The sequence below is a fragment of the Cebus imitator genome, unplaced genomic scaffold, assembly GCF_001604975.1.
Source record: "Cebus imitator isolate Cc_AM_T3 unplaced genomic scaffold, Cebus_imitator-1.0 Scaffold53, whole genome shotgun sequence".
Classification (NCBI taxonomy): Eukaryota; Metazoa; Chordata; class Mammalia; order Primates; family Cebidae; genus Cebus; species Cebus imitator.
The window spans coordinates 9,214,689-9,226,998 of NW_016107368.1; the positions used below are offsets into that span (position 1 = coordinate 9,214,689).

General features: G+C 51.3%; 1 protein-coding gene across 14 annotated transcripts in view; it reads left to right on the plus strand.

Annotated features, from left to right (window-relative positions):
• CDK20 (cyclin dependent kinase 20) overlaps positions 1-6,786 on the plus strand; it is a 9,130-nt gene extending 2,344 nt beyond the window's left edge. For 2 of the 14 annotated variants that reach the window (XM_017528485.2, XM_017528492.2), the window contains 6 exons: positions 1,690-1,878; positions 2,128-2,249; positions 2,376-2,453; positions 3,116-3,239; positions 3,676-3,831; positions 5,371-6,786. In XM_017528485.2, coding sequence (XP_017383974.1) covers positions 1,690-1,878; positions 2,128-2,249; positions 2,376-2,453; positions 3,116-3,239; positions 3,676-3,831; positions 5,371-5,568 — 867 coding nt within the window. In that variant the 3' untranslated portion in view covers positions 5,569-6,786. Of the gene's footprint in view, positions 1-1,689; positions 1,879-2,127; positions 2,250-2,375; positions 2,454-3,115; positions 3,240-3,359; positions 3,420-3,675; positions 3,832-5,205 lie in introns of all 14 variants that reach the window. The other 12 variants (XM_017528486.2, XM_017528488.2, XM_017528489.2 and 9 more) reach the window with 9 other exon arrangements.
• Positions 6,787-12,310: the final 5,524 nt, after the last annotated feature.

Sequence of the window (12,310 nt, forward strand, 5' to 3'; positions counted from 1 at the left end):
TGCCTCAGCCTCCAGAGTAGCTGGGATTACAGGCACCTGCCACCAAACCCGGCTAATTTTTGTATCTTTAGTAGAGATGGGATTTCACCGTGTTGGCCAGGCTGGTCTCGAACTCCTGACCTTGTGATCCACCCTCCTCAGCCTCCCAGAGTGCTGGGATTACAGATGTGAGCCACTGTGCCCATCCCTATTTTGATTTTTTGAGGAAGATAAAAGGACTTCCAGACAGCCATGTGTGGGATAGGTGGAAAGAGATCCATAAGGAAGCTGGCGATATGGTGATATGGTCCCTGCATCCAGTTGTTCAGGAATTCTGAAGTTTCTAACCTTAAAACATACTCCCGATTTGCTCCCTGCCCAAGTCATCACCACCACTCATCAGAACAACAGTGGCAGCCTTCCCACTGCTCTCCATAGCCACAGTCTAGAGAGCTTTGTCAAAAGTGTAAGTCAAGTCATCTGCTCCCCTGCTTTTAAAGAGCCCTGGTGGCTTCTCTTTACACTTAGAGCACGATCACCATGTACCCACCTCCAGCTGGCCTCTCCCTTTTCTCTCATTCAATACAACTTCTTAGGCATCTCAGGGACCAGCACCTATCTAGGATCCAGGAGCACAGAACAGGGCAGACATATCCTTTCCTTAAACAACCTCATGTTCTCACATCCCTCTAGCCTCCCTGCACTTGCTTCTCCCCCTGCCCAGAGCTTCATCCCAGATCCCCACAAGCTGGGTCCTCATCTAGCCCCACCCCATCTAAATAAAGAAGTATCCTTTTCTCCACTCACACAGAATCACACTATCCTCTCTTCTATTTCTGTTTTTTGTTGTTTGTTTTTTGGTTTTTTTTTTTTTAATACAGGATCTCACTCTCACCCAGCTGGAGTGTAGCAGTGTGATCTTGGCTCTGTGTAGTCTCAGTCAGTCAGTCTCCTGGGCTCAGGTGATCATCCCACCTCAGCCTCTCAAGTAGCTAGGACTACAGGCATGTGCCACCATGCCTGGCTAATTTTTTGTAGAGACAAGCTTTCACCATGTTGTCCAGGCTAGTCTCAAACTCCTGGATTCAAGCCATCCACCCATGTTGGCCTCCCAAAATGTTGGGATTACAGTCATGAGATGCCATGCCTGGCCTTCTTCTATTTCTGCTCCTGTGCTTACAGAATTTGAATATATCCCATTTGTTCATTTAATTTGTTAGTCCTCTGTGCTGTGAGTTCCTTAAGAGTCCTGTCTATCAGCTCTGTGTAGCCTGACTCCTCTGACGGTGGTGGCCTCAGTGTTTGTGATGTGTCTGTAGCTGTCCCAGCACTGGGAAAGGTGGGATTTCTGGTGTCCTTTCCTTGGTGCTGGGATTCGATGGATCTAGAGGAAAAAGGAGGAGACTTGTGTGTCCATCTCATGTGTGACCATCCAGATGATTTTCAGGCAGGTGGGTGGACCAGATGCTGCCACTAAATGACCTTCTTTAGACCTCTTCCCTGAGTGTTCATGGAGAATTAGAGTGGGGGCCCACCTTATCTCAGGAGAGCAGAGCAAGTCATGACCACGGAGCTTTCTGATTCTTAGCTCAGGTCCCATGTCACCTTCTCTGTCTACCTGGTTCTCTGTCAGGGCCTAGGCTGGGGTCTCAGTCACAGAGAGGGTCTGGTGATTGGAATCTAGGGGCTAACAGAATGTCCTGCCCACAGGTGGTGCAGCTGAAGGCTGTGTTCCCACATGGTGCAGGCTTTGTGCTGGCCTTTGAGTTCATGCTGTCGGATCTGGCTGAGGTGGTGCGCCATGCCCAGAGGCCACTAGCCCAGGCACAGGTCAAGAGCTACCTGCAGATGCTGCTCAAGGGTGTCGCCTTCTGCCATGCCAACAACATTGTGCATCGGGTCAGTCTCAGCATAGGCCGGGGGTGGGGTCTGGGGAGCTGACTCGACTTGGGGATGGGGCTAGCCCTTGTGAAAAGCATGACCAGAAGTGGGGACAGAGCTGGTCAAGGCCGCCAGGTAAGCAGCCTGGGCACAGCCCTGGAGGAGGCAGGGACCATGGTTTACCTGGGTGGTTAGACTGCCAAGCCCTCTTGTCCCAAGGTCCTGTGGGAGATTTGGAGGGACTGATCCTTCCTTTGGCACTCTCAGGACCTGAAACCTGCCAACCTGCTCATCAGTGCCTCAGGCCAGCTCAAGATAGCGGACTTTGGCCTGGCCCGAGTCTTTTCCCCAGATGGCAGCCGCCTCTACACACACCAGGTGGCCACCAGGTAGGGAGGGCCAGATCCCTTCCAGCCCTCGCCATGGGGAAGAGATGTTTCTGGGCCTTTTCTCCAGACATTGCTGTGGGGCTGGGGTCACCTCCCCAGGCATTCTTGTCTCAGCCCAGTGCCCAGCTCTCTTCCTCGCAGGTGGTACCGAGCCCCTGAGCTCCTGTATGGTGCCCGCCAGTATGACCAGGGCGTCGATCTGTGGTAAGACCCCCATGGGTGGTCAAAGGGTAACATGGCTTGTGGATTTCTGCTAGGCTCTGAGGTCTCTGAGCTGTTTGGTGGTCTTTTCCATGGTGGGAGTTTAGGCTCCCTTAAGGGTGTCTTCCCTGGTTGGGGTATTCTGAACACTTCGGGGTTGGGGTCCTCACTATGATGTCTTTGAGCTAGGTGGGGGTCAGGTGGGATGAGAATGGTGGTCCCAGGTAGGAAGCTTTCAGGGCTAAGTGGGGAGGTGGTCTGAGCTGGTGTGTGCTGGAGTTAGATTCCAGGATATGGTATCTCTGAGCTTGTCAGTGGCCTGTATCCTTGGACATGAAAGCTCTGAGCTTGTTTTGCAAGAAGAAGATCGTTGGCCGTGCCCATGGGTCTGAGATTTGGGGCAGGTTTGCAGGTCTGCCCCAGAAAGTGCAGGGGAGCTGTGTGTCCTAGAGTAGGAGTCTCTGAGAAGTCTTGGAACAGCTGGGACTTCGCTCTGGGTTCTAGGGTTGAGGGCTTTGAGGGTTCAGGGACTGGGCCCCTGGACATGAGGCTCCAGGGCTGGCTTGTGGGAGCCTTGCCCTGGAGTGCGGTGTTAGAGCTGCTCTGTGGGTGGGTCTGTGGTCCATGGTGGGAGATCTCTGAGCTGCTTGGGACTCTGTCCACAGGGCCGTGGGCTGCATCATGGGGGAGCTGTTGAATGGGTCCCCCCTTTTCCCGGGTGAGAACGACATTGAACAGCTTTGCTGTGTGCTTCGCATCTTGGGCACCCCCAGCCCTCAAGTCTGGCCGGTTTGTAGGGCCCCTTGGTGGGATGGGTGTGGGGCAGATTTACTCCACTCCCCAACAGCAAGTGACCACTCCCTCCCCTGAACCTTCTCTCTCCTGGCCCCAACCCCCCTTGATGGATAGGGACCACTGTCCTGCCCCAACTGAGGGATTTCTCCTTCCTGCTGTCATGCAGGTTTGGGGGTAGGTCTTGTCCTTTGTCCCCTTCCACCCCAGTATACACATGTGCACTGTCTCAGCAAGCTGGGCACAGAGCTGCCATCTGAGAGGGCAAGGGGATGGATGAAGGAATGTAGGGGTGGTTGAGTGGGTCGGGGAGACACATGGTGGGAGAGCACCCCCAACATGAGGGTGTGTTAGGGGCTGAGAGCTGACAGCAGAGGGTGTGGTGAGGGTCGGGGACTACTCTCATGGACCCTGTTCCTTCTCTCTGGCCCAGGAGCTCACTGAGCTGCCGGACTACAACAAGATCTCCTTTAAGGAACAGGCACCCGTGCCCCTGGAGGAGGTGCTGCCCGACGCCTCTCCCCAGGCATTGGACTTGCTGGGTCAGTTCCTCCTCTACCCTCCTCGCCGGCGCATCGCAGCCTCCAAGGTAAGGCGAGAGGCTGGGGTCTCTACTCCTTCAGCTCCCCTCCCCATCACCCTGGTATTCTGTACTTGGTAGCCACGTGACCCCATCAAGTCAGCGGCTCTCAGAAGTCAGCAGCACCAGGCATCTGGAACCCAGGGGACAGGGACCTTGGAGCAGGTGTGCCTCTCCTGAGCAGACCCCACTGGACATCCCTAGAGTTCTCCTGAGGGTGGCCTCTAAGAGGGGCGTGCCCACCTCACAGGAGAGCACATGTCCGGGGGTGCTGACTTCTGGGCTGCCTCTGATCCTGTAGGAGGAGCACTGGGGACTCGTTCCTTCATTCCTTTAGCAAGTATTTTCTGCACATCCTCACGTGGCAGGGGTTGTCCTGGGCCCCACACAGACGGTGAACAATCAGACCTGCCTCCATGGGGCACTCCTAGTGGTAAGGTAGCTCCAGGCCCAAAAGGTCACAAGAGATTGTGGTGTCCCGGTGTGGGAGCCCCAGAAGAGAGGCGAGGCCGACTTTGGGGTCAAGCCATGCTTTCTGGTGGAGGGAAGGTTTAAGCATGAGATGTTTGAGGAGGTGTTTGCTGAAGAGAGAAATGGTGGGCAGAGGCCTGGAGGAGAGGACCAAGGAAGGCTGGTTATGGCTGGAAGGCCCGGGAGGACGATGAGGACCACAGGATCATGGGCTGACAGGTGTCAGGGCGTGTCTCTCAGGGGTCCCTGTCCCCTCTCTGCACGCAGCACCAACAGCATGTGTTTATACATGCCCTCTTGGTCTCCACTGTCAGCAGCTCCTGTGGGCTCTACATCCACAGTGCACCCCAGCCATCTGACCCTTATCTCCTGATTGCCTCCTAGAATCTGGGTCTCCCCTCATCCCATTTAATCTCTTCTCCACCTGGCAGAGAGAGTAACTTTATCCAAATAGAGCAGGACACATTCCTGCTCTGCCAGGGCCCTCCTATGGCTCCATTTCAGAGGAAAAGCCAGGGTCCTTTCTGTGGCCCACAGGTGTCGCATGTTTGGGTGCCATCACCTCATGACGCTGCCAGCTATTGTGCCCTGTGCTCACTGCTTTCCTGCCCCAGGGCCTCCTTCACACAGCAGGGCATCCCCTGGGGTCTGTATACTTGTCTCTGCCCTGGAACCTCATGTCCCACTTGCTCATGTCTCAAGTCTTGGCTAAAATGTCACCTCTCAGATGGCCTTCCCTCATGATGCTTCAGATCTGTAACCTCTCTCCAGGATTCCTCATTCCTCTCTCTTGCTGTCCCTTTCCCACTGCACTAATCATTATCTGACATACGGTGTATTTTACTTCATCTTGTTTATTACTCCCCACCCCCACCTACGTCAGAAAGACAGAGCTTTTGTCTGTTTTATTAAAGGCTGTGTCCCCAGCTTCTGGAATAGTGCTTCAGACATAGTAGACACTCAGAAAATACCCAGACACTGAGTCCACTGAATGCATAGATGAAAGAACATCTGCCTGAGGCTGAGGACAGGGAGGTGACTGGTTTCCTTCTGCTGTTCCTTACTTGCCACCCCCAGGCTCTCCTCCATCAGTACTTCTTCACAGCTCCTCTGCCTGCCCATCCATCTGAGCTACCGATTCCTCAGCGTCCAGGGGGACCTGCCCCCAAGGCCCATCCAGGCCCCCCCCACGTTCATGACTTCCACGTGGACCGGCCTCTTGAGGAGTCGCTGTTGAACCCGGAGCTGATTTGGCCCTTCATCCCGGAGGGGTGAGAAGCTGGCCCTGGTCCTGTCTGCCTGTGCCTAAGGACCACCCAGTCCACTTGTTCCTCTGCCACCTGCCTGGCTCCACCCTCCAAGGCCTCCCCATGGCCACACTGGGCCCACTCCACACCATACCCTGCCCCTTAACCCTTGTGAGGGCTGGTCTTGAGGCAGAGGTTATGCTCCTAGCCAAGATCATGACAGCATCCAGCCCAGCAGAGGAGATTCACAGCCTGTGCTTGGTGAGTCTGTGTGCTGCCGACCTACCCATCAGAACAGTGAGCTCTGCTGCCAGTCAAGGCCTGCCTGTGCAGAATGGCAGTGCCTGCCTTGGTGCTGCTTCCCTAGGGGTCGCCTCCTGGTCAAGGAGAAGTGCAGAGAGTAAAGCGTCCTCATGTTGGAAACGCAAGTGGAAGGACGAGTTGGTTCTATTCTCAGAGATATTAAACACTAACTAGTTCGGTATATGAGGTTATAGATTCTAAAAACCTCAAGTGTCTCTGTGTTATGTCTGTTCCTCCTCCATTTCTCTGAAGGGAAATAAATAAAGTGGCATCGTCTCATGGCCCTCATTTTTGGGGGGTTCCTGGGGAAGGTAGCACCAGGCACAGGCACTTTTGCCCTGAGGGCTTCTTGTGTGCTTCCTATGACTGAGCACTCATTCGGAAGTGAGGGAGACGGAAGTCTAGGCCCAGGGATGGCTCCAACTGGGGATCCGGCAGGAAACCCTCCACACTGAGGCTGGTTTACCAACATCTGCTCTCTCAGGATGAGTGTGAGCCAGAAGCAGCTGTGGATTTAAGAAAACAAGCATTCCTGGAATTCATTCTTTAATTTAATAAATCTCAATATAATCCCAGCCAGCTCTTTTTCCTTATAATAATTTGACTGATGAGGTGATGGTAAAAGATCCATTACAGTGCAAAGGGCCAAGAGAAGGAAGTGGAACCATGCAGAAGAGGAAATGATGGAAGGACTTGCGGTATCAGATACCAATATTTAAAAGTTTATATAAGAAGTAAGACAGCATGATTGTGGTTCAAGGATAAAAACAGATACACTAGAGAAACTTATTCGTAGCAATCTTTTATTTTTAAAATGTTTATTATATGCTTCATGTGGATAAACTCTTCTATGAGCACTGAGGGTGACTAACACTATTAAAGACGCTGGCCTCCAAACACTTAGTGGAAAGATAAAACCTATTAAAACCCCCATTCTTGCTTTCAGGAAAGTCTGATGTTTTTATGATCTGGCCTCTGTTTATTTCTCCAGCCACATCTACAGACTGTAAGCTACTAAGAGAACTTCAAAGAGAACTCTTAAATGTATATCACATTTGCAAGTAAAAGGATAAAAAATGATTACCATGCATACACACACCAAAATTCTGGTGTAGTTATTTGATATCAAACAATAGAGCCCGGGTGCGGTGGCTCATGCCTGTAGTCCCAACACTTTGGGAGGCTGAGCTGGGCAGATCACCTGAGGTCAGGAGTTCAAGACCAGCCTGGCCAACATGGTGAAATCCCATCTCTACTAAAAATACAAAAATTAGCCAGCTGTGGTGGTGCATGCCTGTAATCTGAGGCTGAGGCAGGAGAATCGCTTGAACCTGGGAGACAGAGGTTGTGGTGAGTTAGAGATCATGCCACTGTACTCTGGTCTGAGCAACAGAGTGAGAGTCTGTCTCAACAACAACAACAAAAAAACAGATTTTAAGGCAAAGAACAGTTATTTAATAAAAGATGCAATTTCAAAGCAAAAATAATTACTAGGGGTAAACACATTTAGTTCTAATTATATTCAGTTCATTGGCAAAGTTCTCCAAATTTGTATGTACCTAATAAGATAGTCTTGGCCGGGTGCAGTGGCTCATGCCTATAATCCTAGCGCTTTGGGAGGCTGAAGCGGGTGGATCACCTGAGGTCAGGAGTTCAAGACTAGCCTGACCAACATAGTGAGACCCCGTCTCTACAAAAAATCAGCCCGGCGTGGTGGCAGGTGCCTGTAATCCCAGCTACTCAGGAGGCTGAGGCAGGAGAATCACTTGAACCCGGGAGGTGGAGGTTGCTGTGAGCCAAGATTGTACCATTGCACTCTAGCCTGGGCAACAAGAGCGAGACTGTCTCAAAAAAAAAAAAAAAAAAAAAAAAAAAAAAAAAACAAATACATACATATATATATATATATATATACACACATATATATACACACATATATATATATTCTCAAACATGATTAATATTATAAATGAATAGGATTCAAAAGAGTAAGGATATTAGAAGTAACTTTTTTTGAGACGGAGTTTCACTTTTGTTGCCCAGGCTGGAATGCAGTGGCGTGATCTCAGCTCACCACAATCCTCCTGCCTCAGCCTCCTGAGTAGCTGGGATTACAGGCATGTGCCACCACGCCCGGCTAATTTTGTATCTTTAGTAAAGATGGGGTTTTTCCATGTTGGTCAGGCTGGTGTTGAACTCCTGACCTCAGGTGATCCGCCTACCTCGGCCTCCCAAAGTGTTGGGATTACAGGCATGAGCCACTGCGCCTGGCCACAAGTAACTTTATAAATGTGAATTTTGGTAAAATTGACAAATTCATAGAAAAATTCAACTTGCAATAATCAAAAACAAACCCCTGAAGTGTCTTAAAAGAAATTTAACCTCCAAATTAAAATATTTTCATTATGTCATCTCCAGGCCCAGATAGCTTCACTGCTAAATTCTGCCAATCAATCACTTAATAAAGAGAAAGTGTCAAGATTTCAGAAAATATAAGAGCCTACTCAGCTTATTTTGTGACACCAGCAGTAGTTTTGATATGAAAATTCAACCAGGACATTAGAAAAATGAAAATTACATGATTATTCCTGTATTATCTTTCAAAAATAAAGGAAAGCTCAGCTAGACGTGGTGGCTCACACCTGTAATCTCAACACTTTGGGAGGCTGAGGTGGGAGGACTACTTTAGTCCAGGAGTTTGAGACCAGCCTGGGCAATATGGCAAGACCCCATCTCTACAGAAAATTAAAAATTAGCCAGGTGTGGTGGCATGTGCCTGTAGTGTCAGCTACATGGAAGGCTGAGGTGGGAGAATTGCTCAAGGCTAGGAAGCCAAGGCAGCAGTGACCCATGATCATGCCACTGCACTCAGCCTGGATGACAGAGTGAGAACATGCCTCCCCATAAGGATAGTCCCCCCAAAACAGGAGTGTGGTCCTCCCTGTCCCTTGCCTGGCCAGGTTCTTCCCAAGGCCGAGACCTCCAGTGGCATGAGGGTCTCCAAAGAGCCCAGGGCAACAGGCCTTTCTTTGGGGGTTCCAGGAGCTCAGGGTCTGGCCAGCCTGTCCCCAGTCCAGGACAGACCACCAGTTTGGTGGTTATTCACTCCCAAACCTTCCCTTGGACCCTGATCTCAGGGCCCATGGTTCCCAGAGTACTGCTTCAGGCAGGAATGCTGGGCCCCCATCCCTTGAACAACCTCCCTGGCTACTCCCAGGACCATGGACAGAACTGGCCCTGCAACCTCACTGGGGCCCATCATTGACCCCTGCCCAGCCCTCTGAAGACCCACAGGTAGAGCCCGAGTCACCTCCTGTTCATGGTGGCCCATGTCCTATCCCTGTCAGGTTCACTGACCTGCATGATCTGGAAGGAGCCAGGGCAGCAGCCTATCCTGCAAGCTGCCTGGAAGCCCCAGATGGTCCCTCAGCCAGCTGAGACCAACATCCAACAGGAAGCTGGGTACTTGGAAGCCTCTGGAGGGGAGGGTATGTGTGGCATTCTCATAGCTCTGGCCAGCCAGCACAGTGTCCTGTGTCCTCATGCTGACCTGCTGTGGGAGAGAGTCCCCTCACATGGCACAAGCCCCAGGCCCAGAGGGGTCTGATCTGGCCTCAACCCGAGCCTGGGGTCTCCAGCAGCCAAGGTGATCACCAAAGGGACTGAGCCAACTGTGGCTCTGACCAGTACTGGAATCTAGCCCAAAGCAGGGCGAGCCCTCTCAGAGCAGTGCATGGCTACTTGGGAGCTATGCAAACCCCAGAAGGCCAAGTCAATGACCTTAGGGGGCCTGAATAGCAACTAGTCATCTTGGTGATGAGTAGGCAGGTTGGCCACCACCCTCGTTCATACAAGGAGGCAGGGATGGTCAGGCTCCAGGACCTGAGTGGTCACCTGGTCACCCATGAGACAGATCCCTGAGGCCAAGAATGGTGCTGGGCCCTCCTGCTCCAGGCGGTAGGCTGGAGGAAGCTGGGCAGGCCTGGGCCCAGGAGGCTGGGTCCCTCTATCTGCCATCTTTGGCAGGCCATCCCCAAAACTCAGGAAATGTGGCCTTACTCAGAGCAAGGAGGCTCTAAGGTGGGGACCAGAGTCCCCAGTCTGAGTTTACCATTTAAAGCTTCCCTCCCAGGGACAAGGGATGCACCCCTGGCCTCATGGACAATAAATTGTTTATATGACTCACCTGTTCTTCAGGCACCCAGAGTTGTCCGCAAGAAGCACCAGACACCCTGGAGCAGGTGGGAGGAGAGGGTGGCACAGTCCAGCCTGCCTGACCCACCTCCGCCTTGCAAAGGCTGCAGTAGGGCCTAGGGCCAGACAAAGCCAAGGTTCTCATATACTTCATGTAAGGCCATCAGGGAGGCCTCAAGGAAATCTGGAGTGGGGAGGTCAAAATTCCCTGATTGCCCCCTCAATTTGTGGGCGTAGGGGTGAACATGAGGCCAAGGGAACATCCCTTGTCCCTGGGAGGGAAGCTTTGAATGGTGAACCCCTGTAAGGCCATCAGGGAGGCCTCAAGGAAATTTGGAGCAGAAAGGTCAAAATTATCTGATTGCCCACTCAAACGTCCTAATCCTACATCTTAGGGTCTTATTCTTTCCCTCTCTGGCCCTGACTCTTCAAAATTACCATCGACCACGAGGCTGCTTCCCTCCCACAAGCCAAACCAACCACCTGCAACCATGCCCCTGCCAAGATGAACAAGAGAGGTTATACTAGAACCTAAGGGATCCCAAATTGGGTGACCTCTGAGAAACCCATGGGCAGTTACAGTTCTTACCAGGGTCAGATTATGGTGTCTCCTTCAAGCCATCCCCACCTTCTGTGCCTGCCCCTGATCTTCACCAGTGGCAGGTATCCACCCCACGCAGGGATCTGGTGATTGTGGAATCAGGTTCCCCTGGAAGACAATTGCCCTATTCCATTAACTGTGGTTTGGGCTCCAAAAAGTAAACACCACAAGCTGGCTCTGTTGGATGTGGATGCTAAAATCTCCCTAATCCCAGGAAGCACTCATGCTTTCAAAGGACCCCTCAAGGAAATGACAGGCTTGGAAGGAAGATTAATAAGCCACTTAACTATTAAAGTTATTCCCTATGGCCGGGTGTGGTAGCTCATGCCTGTAATGGCTCAGCACTTTGGGAGGCCGAGGCGGGTGAATCACCTGACATCAGGAGTTCAAGACCAACATGCCCAACATGGCAAAACCCCATCTCTACTAAAAATACAAAAATGAGCCAGGTGTGGTGGCATGTGCCTGTAATCCCAGCTACTTGGGGGGCTCAGGGAGGAGAACTGCTTGAACCCGGGAGGCAGAGGTTGCAGTGAGCCGAGATTGCTCCGCTGCACTTCAGCCTGGGCGACAGGGACTGCATCTCTAAATAAATAAATAAAGTCCCATTTTGCTAAGAAATACTTCTGTTCTTGTTCCCATTATTGAGTAGACCTTCTCAGTCAGCAGGGAACAAGCCGAAGGCTTTTACACTGTTGGTAGGTGGGTTCCCTGTGGGAAACAGTTAGCCTTGCACTATCCAGTTGAGGTGGGAGATACACCACTGCTCTGGCTGAGACAAGGCACTGAAGGGTGCCAGCCTGTCGGGACTGACTTAGTAAACAAGGGGTGCTGATTCCTACCATCTCACCTTTTAGTTGCTTAAAGGTGAGTTGTTACTGATGACTGGACTTATTATTGTAGACTACAGAAAGTTAATGCTATTCTCTTCATTAGAGCATCTCTACTAAATATTGTCACCTTAATGGATGACATTCAAAACAACATGGGCAAATGGTTTGGAGTTACTGCACAGGCTTGGCTAACATGTTTTACTCACTAAAATTTTTTCATGACAGCCAACCACAATTTGACTTCACCTTTGAGAGTCAACAATACAGCTTTACCCGACTGCCTGCACGATACTGAAAGGCCTGTAACTTACGCCTGGGCTTTGGTAAGAGGACCCAGATGCTTGCCCCACACTTCCCCCAAGAACTTAGCCTTGGCATCATATCAGTGACATCCCCTCACTGGTCCTGACCAAGACTTTGTTTCATAGGACATCACAGCTGTAAGCAAGCACCCCACTCTGAGGGGATGGCCACATTGCCCACGTAAGGTACAAGATCCCTCCTGACCTGTTAAAGTGTTGGGTTGCACCTAGAACTCAGAGAGGTAAACTATTCCCGATCTGGCAAAAGAAGCTCCTAGCACTGCAACCTTCCACATCAATAAAGAGATTCAATCAACATTGGGATTCTGCCACCAATCCATTCCTTCCTCCCAAATTTCTTCCTATCTATCCAGTCACCCACAACTTTTCTCCTTTTTAGTTATCAAAATTGAAGCCCTGGCCGGGCGCGGTGGCTCAAGCCTGTAATCCCAGCACTTTGGGAGGCCGAGGCGGGTGGATCACGAGGTCAAGAGATCGAGACCATCCTGGTCAACACGGTGAAACCCCGTCTCTACT